The sequence below is a fragment of the Enhydra lutris genome, unplaced genomic scaffold (genome assembly GCF_002288905.1).
Source record: "Enhydra lutris kenyoni isolate GAN:26980312 unplaced genomic scaffold, ASM228890v2 scaffoldscaffold73, whole genome shotgun sequence".
Lineage (NCBI taxonomy): Eukaryota > Metazoa > Chordata > Mammalia > Carnivora > Mustelidae > Enhydra > Enhydra lutris.
The window spans coordinates 3,508,099-3,516,877 of NW_019154157.1; the positions used below are offsets into that span (position 1 = coordinate 3,508,099).

Here is an 8,779-nt window from a genome sequence, read left to right on the forward strand (position 1 = left end):
TTAAGAACCCGCAGTATCAATGTTCGACGCTTCCATTTTACCGAGGTGGACACTGGGGCCCAGAGTGGACAAAGGCCTTTGTCAAGGTGACAGAGCAAGTCAGTACCAGAGCTGCAGGGACTCTGAGGACAAGAAACTGTCTTCAGCCCAGCCGTCGTGGAGTTGGGGGATGTTCCGCGGCAACGCCCACCTGACTGCTCGCGGAAGGAGGCGGGCTAGCTGGGTGGGGCGGGGCTTACCCAGGCCCCGCCCTGCCGCCGGGTTCAGGGGCGGGACCTTTCTCCAACCTGCGCCGCTCCAACATGGCTCCGCGGCTGTGCAGCATCTCTGCGGCGGCGCGGCTGCTGCTGGGGGGCCCGAGGCCCGGCGCCGGGGACTTTGCGGCTGCTGCGCGGTGAGAGCCGGGCGGAGGGTGGGGGAACGAAGCGCACGCGAGGTGGATGCAGGGGCGGGGGCCAGGGTCTGGGTCTGGGGGATGGGTAGGCTCGGGCTTGGAATCTATGGGTTAGAGGCGGGGGCAAGATCTAGGCCTGGGGAGGAGCTCTCGGCAGTGGATGGGAGAGATGGGTAGGACAAGCGCAGGGTCTTTGTCTTAGTGGGTACTTGGCTCTGGGTACAGAATGAAAGATGGGGTGAATGGGAGGGGCATTTCCTGGGCCCTGGAGAGTAGGAACCGGGCAGAGGGCAGGAGTGGCTCCTTTAGGCCTTTGGGATGATTGTGAAATAGCATCCACTGGGGACTTCTAGGAGAGGCAGCTCCAACCTCGGGAAGTTCTCGGAGGAAGAGATATGGGGAGCAGTGGGGAACTCCCAAAGGCCATGGTTGCACAGACCCTTTGCTCCCCAATCCTGAACAGTACAAGTGGGGCAAAGGAGGCCTGGAAAGGGATGAGAGTTGCCCAAGGTCACTCCCTCTGGTATCTCGAGGTGGCACTGGGTCTGGACACAGGTCTCCTAACAACCAGTGCTCTTTGCACCACAACTGGTGGCCTCCTGGGAGGAGGAGGCTGGCTTGGCCATGCCCTCAGCCTGGGCTTTTTTTGGGACTGAGGCAGGGCTTGACCTCCCTCACCAGGCCTGGGCGGCCCCTCCCTCCTCTGTCTCCAGGACCCTGTACTTTCCCCATCTCCTCATCACCCTGTAGACACACTTGCCTGTCTCCCCGAGTGACGTGTCACATCACTTTTCTGTTAATCCAGCCCCTAGCACGGGGTTCAAGACAGTATGCTCAAGAACATATTGCTAATGAAGTGAAGACACCTGTCTCCCCACCTGTGGAAAGGAAGCAGAGGGTTCTCCTGTCCAGCAGCCCAGGCATGAAGCTGCAGAGTTCTGTTAGGCCTTGCCATGGGATCTCAGAGCATTGTGCAGTGTGGCTCTTGGGCTGTTGGGAAAGAGAAGCCAGACCTGCACCCCTACTCTGACTGCCCAATAACTGGGGAGAACCCTCCTATCATGAAAAGAGCCTGGAGTTTGTCTGGCATGGGCAAATTTAACTCAGCCTGTTAGTGGGGTGACCTTGGGCAAGTCATTTGGCCTCTTGAAGTATCAGCTTCCTCATTTGTAAAACAGGAGTGATAAAATGGTATGTATGTCATAGAGCTGTTGAGGGTTAAAAAGCCACATCACATATGTGAGGCTTCTAGCTCCTGGTGAACATGCAACAGATGTTGCTCTTGTTCAGATAATTTCTGCATGAACCCCTTATGACAGCAGGGCTGAAACGGGCTTGGGGAGATCATCTTCTATGAGGCTTTTGTTTTCCAGATGAGAAAATTGAGGCTGGGGATGGGACCTCACTTCCCCAGGGTAACAGATTCAGTAGGTGGTAGAGCCATTTGTGTGGCAAGTGTCCAGAGGCTGCAAAAGGAGCATGGGACATAGAGGCCACCTGAAACTCCTCACTTAATTCACTTGGATGAAGCGCTGAACCGCTGTAAACCTTGGTTTCCTTTTCTGTAAAGTGGGGATGATAATCCCTGCTGGGAGTTTTTGCGGGATTGCTGTGAAGGCACTTGTGTTGATACTTACAAAGTCATTCAAAAACTGCATCTGAGTTACTTATGCCCTGGTCTCACTTTGGGTACCTGGGAACATCCCCTCCTGCTGACCTTTAGCTGGTCCCATAGCTCCCTGGAGTCATTAGAGGGTCAAGCAGCAGCCTTTCAGACCTCTGAGGTTTGGGGGCTGCTGGGATAGAGACAGAGTGTGGGCTTTGAAGTCAGATGGATGTGGATTGGAATCCTCTCGGCCATTAATTAACCATCTTTGAATAAGGCATGGAAAACCTCATTCTTCTCAAAAACATACTGTGAGGGGGTGCCTGGGTGGCTCAGTGGGTTAAAGCCTCTGCCTTCAGCTCAGGTCATGATCTCGGGGTTCTGGGATCGAGCCCCGCATGGGGCTCTCTGCTCGGCGGGGAGCCTGCTTCCTCCTCTCTCTCTGCCTGCCTCTCTGCCTATTTGTGATCTCTGTCAAATAAATAAATAAATAAAGTCTTAAACAAATATACTGTGAGGATTAGTTCTTAGCACATAGTAATTGTTCAATAAATAGAGTTGCTACTCTTGCACCAGTAATCCTGTTAACAGAACTTTAGTTATTTTATTTTTATTATTATTAAGTAAGCTCTATGCCCAGCATGGGACTTGAACTCAGGACCCTGAGATCAAGAGTCACGTGCTCCACTGACTGAGCCAGCCAGGCACTCCAGAACTTCGGTTCTTTTAGTTCTCCTGGTGTGTCTTCTCAGTATACACTTCTGCAACAGTAAGCAGAAACATGGTCCCTTCCTGCAGTCGGCCATCTCTAAACAGAAGTGTAATTCAGAATGTGCCTAGAGCTGAGCTTCCTAGCATATAAATCTAGAGAACTTTCTGGAGCAATTTCATGTTGGGGGGGGCAGGGCGTCAGACTGTTGACCCCTGTCGAGAGTGCAAATGTGACATCTACTGAGAAGTTCTCATCCGGGACAAACATTTGTTGAGCAATTCCCATGCCAAAAGCACTGTGCTGTGTACCGTGGTGGGGGGCGGAGGAAGGACATTAGCTAGTGACTTCTGGTGTGCCTGGGGAGATAGACAGATGAAAACGATGAAAAGGCTGATGGGGAAATGTGAGGGGTGTTTTGTGGAAGGGGCTAAACTGGTCCATGTGGGGCAGCTCCTTCCCATAGATTGGGCAAAGCTGCATGGTGTTTTTCTAGGCCTAATGAGATACCAGAATCTTTGGCATTCCTGAGATGACATGGAAAAAAAAAAGAGGAAAGAAATTCGGGACTGCTCGAGATCATTGATTCTTAAACTTGAGCAGGAATCAGAATCCCTTGGTGGGCTTGTTAAAACCCAGATTGCTAGGCCCGCCCCCAGAGTTTCTGTTGCCATAGGCCTATGATGGGGCCTGAGAGTTCCTCAGGTGACATTAATGCTGTGGGTTTCAGAACTACCGGGATAGTGAATCCTGGTTCTGTGGAAAGCTTGCCAAAGTACACGAGAGCTAGAATTCTGAGTGGAGACATCCAGCCTTTGTTTTGTACACAATGGGGAGCCACAGAAGACTTTTGAGCCAAGCAATAATAACGTTACCAAATTGTGCTTTACAAAGATGGGTGGGCAGATTAGGAAAAGTGGGGAAAGAGTAGGAGCTTGGGGATCTGTGAGAAGTTTAGTAGGAACCGTGATACTAGCTGCACTGCCATGTCACGCCCTTTCTCTAGAGGACCTATCCTAATGCCCCTATTTTACAGAGAAGGAATATGAAGCTCAGAGAGACGAAGCTGTGCTGAGATTAGAACCTGGATTCATCCAGAATTTGTGATCTTAAGCACTAATTCTGCTCCTGATGGTGGGGTTGCGTAAGGGGTCTTGAGCCCTGCATCCACACTCTGAGCCACCCTTTTTCTACTTACTTACCTTCCAGCTTTTATTGTCTTTAAGCAGCTTTCTGTCTTAGCTTCCCCCTTTCCCCCTCCCTGCCGCCTTCATTTATTTCCCACATGCAGACTGAGCACGTGCCAGCTGTCCAGCACTGTTCCAGGCACTTGGTTACATGGGCAGACAAGATCCCTGTCCCTGTGGGGCTGTTTCTAATGGGGAGACGATATACCAGGCACATAATCAAAGAAAAAAACCAAGGTATAATGTGTTAGAAGGAACTATGGAAAAATAGAGCACAGGGTGAGAGGGGTTGGGGAGTTCAAGGGAAGGAGGATGTTGTGATTTCACTGAGAAAGTGAAATTTGGATTCTTGAGAATGTGAGCCTATGGACACTGCCTTGGAGTTCAGACCCTGACCTGGGATCCTGGACAGGGCCCATCTTGGGTTTTACCTGGAGAAAAGATCTTTAGAGATAGGCTACTCCAACTTGCTCATTTGACACATGGGGAAAGAGGCCGGTAGGCATGACAGATTAAGGATTGGGGAGAAGAGATGGGAGCCCATCAGAACACTGGGATTCCCCTGCCATTCCCCTGGAGTGGAGAACATTCTAACCCCCCACTCTTTCTCCAAGGGCTGGCCTCCTGGCTGTTTATCTTGGTCAGTACTGATGTTAATAAATTACTCAAAGCCCAGTCCTGGAGCAAAGGTCTTGGCTGACAGTAAGTAGGAGCCACTGTTTTCCCTGCCACCACCCCTTCCAAGGGAAGCATCCCCCCTACTTTCAAACCAAAGGTCAGATCTCTCTGCTGGTGGCTTTGTTGAAACACCTGGTTCTTCCCAGTATGTGCCTGATGCCCCCCCCAGGTCAATGCTCAAACCCAAGGTGGGGGCTGACTTGGGAGGAAAGAACTCTGGGTGGGTTCTTGCCTCAGCTCTGCCCCTGATTTACTATGTGACCTTGGGCAAGTTCCTTAAACCTCCTATTTTCTCTTCTTAAAAATGGCGATACTAATAGTTATCAACACTATGTCAACACTCCATAGACGGAGCATGTCTGAAAAGCTCATCACGGATCCCTGACAGAGGATGTCCTCAGCTGAAGTACTGAGAGCAAAGCTCCCTTACTCTGGTAGCCAGATTTCACAGAACCACACTGATTATTAGAAGATAATCATCTTTTTGGTTTTTGTTCATGAAACAAATACATGCACAGTGACAGAACACCTATGAATTCAGAAGCACTTAAAGTGTTGGGTTTTTTTTTAGCTTTACAAAGAACTATAGTGAATAAATAAAAATTTAACCATCTCCCTCTCCCCTTTCCAAGGTAAGCAATATTAGGTTTGGGACAAATCTTCACTCATTTTTCTCCGTGTTCATACAACTGTTTTACTACTTTAAGATACTTTTTTTTTATTTCATCAAGTCTCAGTGGCTGCTCCATATTTTGGAGAAAAAAAATAATACTTTGATTTGCAAGACAATTCTTTTTATTTTAGTCATAGAAAAGGATTGAAAAAGGAGAGGACTTGTGGGCCCTTAGGGCTCCCACTGCCAGGATCCCTGGCTAGAAATCATCTAGCAGGAGACTGGTCTTTAGGCCTAACTACAAATTGTATCACTGCTGCTAAGCAAGAAGATTTATAGCCTCTGGCAGTCTAAAAATAAGCCCTGCCCCTGCTGGGACCTTGTGTGGGAAGTATAATTCCAGCTGGCAGGACGTGCAACAGGTCCCCTGCTCTGAACAGAATTTTTTTCTTTTCTTTTGTTTTCTTTTCTTTCTCTTCTCTTCTCTTCTTTCTCTCTCTCTTTCCCTTCGTTCCTCCCCCCACCCTCTCCTTCCCTCCTCCCTCTCTCCCTCTCTCTCTCTCTCTTTCTTTGAAAGCACCTTAGCCAGGTTCACAGGGTAGATATTTGTCAATTAAGTGTGGCCTGAATGAATGAATGAATCTTGCCTTGGAATACCTTTTTACCCCCTCTATCTGCTGTTATCTGCCAAATCAGCTCTGGAGATTCAGAGACTGGTCAGATCACCTCCTCTGGAGAGTTTACCTAGACTGCCAAAGGCTTGCTGACCTAGGCTCTCCCGGATCCCTCTGGCTACAATTATGTTTCAAAGCCTGCTTCTTGCAGTGGACTGTGAATTCCTCAAGGACAAAGTTTATTTTTCTTTGGCTTTCCATTTGTGGAGGCTGGGAAAGGGTCACAGGCCAAATGGAGTGTGAGCCCTGGAGAGGACAGTGAGTATAGGCTTCTGCCAGAGGGAACAGAAATTGCAAATAAAGCACTGAGGAAGAGGGGCGCCTGGGTGGCTCAGTGGGTTAAGGCCTCTGCCTTCGGCTCAGGTCATGATCCCAGGGTTCTGGGATCGAGCCCCACATCAGGCTCTGTGCTCTGCAGGGAGCCTGCTTCCTCCTCTCTCTCTCTCTGCCTGCCTCTCTGCCTGCTTGTGATCTCTGTCTGTCAAATAAATAAAATCTTAAAAAAAAAAAAAAAAGCACTGAGGAAGAGAGTCTGGTATGTTCGGGGAGGAGCAGATCTGGTTAGTAGAGTACACAGGTTGGGCGGAGGGGACAGCAAGGAAGGCTGGTAAGATCAGATGGGCTGTTAGGGATTTTGAAAATCAGGCAAGGTGGGTTTGGGGTTGAGCCTCTTGGCAGAGGGCTGCAAATATGTGCCCCAAGTGGAGCAGATGTGGCAGATAAATGGAGGCAGGGAGGCTGGAGAGAGGTGGGAGGTGGGGCTGCTTTTTCTGGCCTCCTGAGGCCCTTGCAAAGCTTTAAGAAGCAAACTGGGCAACCATGATCTTGAAAAGGGACCACTCTGCTCAGCTGGCTCCAGTGATGTTTTTGTTTTGTTTTGTTTTTTAAATATTTTTTTAAAGATTTTTATTTATTTATTTGACAGACAGAGATTATAAGTAGGCAGAGGAGATAGGCAGAGAGAGAGGAGGAAGCAGGCTCCCCGTCGAGCAGAGAGCCTGATGTGGGGCTCGATCCCAGGACCCTGGGACCATGACCCGAGCCGAAGGCAGAGGCTTTAATCCACCGAGCCACCCAGGCGCCCCTGTTTTTTAAAGATTTTATTTATTTGACAGAGAGAAAGACAGCAAGAGAGGGAACACAGCAGGGGGACCAGGAGAGGGAGAAGCAGACTCCCCACTGAGCAGGGATGGGATCAGGCAGGACCTGAGCCAAAGGCAGCCACTTAATGACTAAGCCACCCAGGCGCCCTCCAGTGATGTTTTAATACCCTGGAGCCGCCACTGGATTCCATGGCCCCGTTCCTAGAGATGTGGGTCATCCGGCTCTCTGAGGGATGGGGAGCAGGATATCTGAGCAGGTGGAAGAGCCAGGGCTATCCCCACCTCTTTTTGTCCTCTGCCCTGCAGCTTCTATTCCAAGGACAATGAAGGTAGCTGGTTCCGCTCCCTCTTTGTGCACAAGGTGGATCCCCGGAAGGATGCCCACTCCACCCTGCTATCCAAGAAGGAGACCAGCAACCTCTACAAGATCCAGTGTGAGTGGCTGCTGAGGCAGTCCGCCCTCCTGGAACCTCCGGGGGGCATGTGAGGCTTCCGCTGGGACACGAGAAGGGCTGGGACATCCTGAGCTCTCCTGGGAGTCCTGGCCTTTGGGGGACAACCTCCCATCCCACCTCCCCACAGGTACACAGGCCCCTTGCTTCACCTCCCACTCTCTTTCCTCTGTTGCAGTTCACAATGTGAAGCCTGAGTGTCTGGATGCCTACAACAGCCTGACGTGAGCACCCTCCTCCGTCTGCTGGTCCCACCCCCTGCTTGGGCGCGAGCCTCTGTCCCAGCCCCATTCTCCTTGCAGAAATCTAGGAGACATAGATTTCAGAGCCAAAAGTCCTAAGGATGAATTGTCCAGTCTCTGCATCTTAGAGATGGGGAGACTGAGGCCCAGCCCTGAGGGCCTGAGTTGGAACCCTTATCTCAGGGGCCCTGGTGGCTGGTGCAAGCCCTTCCCACCTTCTCTGTCGACCTCCCCCCACCCCAGGGAGGCTGTGCTGCCCAAGCTGCACCTGGATGAGGACTACCCCTGCTCGCTCGTGGGCAACTGGAACACATGGTACGGGGAGCAGGACCAGGCAGGTGAGGTGCCCACCTTCCCAATGCCATTGCCACCCAGCCCAGGTCTCTGGCACCCCTCATGCCTGGCCACCCTCCTCTCTCTCTCCACATCACCCTCCAGAGGAATCTTTCTAAATGCAGTCCTCATCAGCTCACTCCACTGCTCTTCTCAAGGGCCTAGGATGCCCTGCCTGTAACTGTTCCTTGTTGGTCCTCAGTATGAGGTTTATCCCTTTTCCACCAGACAGCATTCATGGTCTTGGTAGACTTCCATCCATACCGTATTTTTGCTGTTTCCCTTGGGAAAGAGGTCTTTAAGCTCTAGGGTCAGACCATTTTGCAGGTAGGAAAATCAAGGCACAGATGGAATCAGAAGGTAGGTAAGGGACAGGCCAGGGATGGGAAGGAAGAGAAGTCTGGGTTTCCAAACTGCTGGTCAGCCAGCTGCTCTCAGCTCTAGCCTGCCTGACTCACCCTTTGGAGACCTTCCTCCCTCAGCCCCAGCCGGGCTCCCAGGGATGGCAAGATTATTTCCTTTCTTCTCTTCCCCCTTGGTTATTGGAAGGAATAGTGGTTTATGGGACTGCCATAGCAAAGTTCCAACTGCTGGGTGGCTTAAAACAACAGAAATCGGGGCGCCTGGGTGGCTCAGTGGGTTAAGCCGCTGCCTTCGGCTCAGGTCATGATCTCAGAGTCCTGGGATCGAGCCCCGCATCGGGCTCTCTGCTCTCTAGGGAAGCCTGCTTCCTCCTCTCTCTCTGCCTGCCTCTCTGCCTGCTTGTGATCTCTCTGTCAAATAAATAA

At 51.0% G+C, this 8,779-nt stretch overlaps 1 protein-coding gene across 2 annotated transcripts in view; it reads left to right on the forward strand.

Annotated features, from left to right (window-relative positions):
- The first annotated feature begins 272 nt into the window (after positions 1-272).
- LOC111160034 (nipsnap homolog 1) overlaps positions 273-8,779 on the forward strand; it is a 15,088-nt gene continuing 6,581 nt past the window's right edge. Inside the window, exons 1-4 of one of the 2 annotated variants that reach the window (XM_022522808.1) lie at positions 273-394; positions 7,271-7,398; positions 7,595-7,640; positions 7,902-7,996. In XM_022522808.1, coding sequence (XP_022378516.1) covers positions 303-394; positions 7,271-7,398; positions 7,595-7,640; positions 7,902-7,996 — 361 coding nt within the window. In that variant the 5' untranslated portion in view covers positions 273-302. The remainder of the gene's footprint in view (positions 395-7,270; positions 7,399-7,594; positions 7,641-7,901; positions 7,997-8,779) is intronic. The other variant, XM_022522809.1, reaches the window with a different exon arrangement.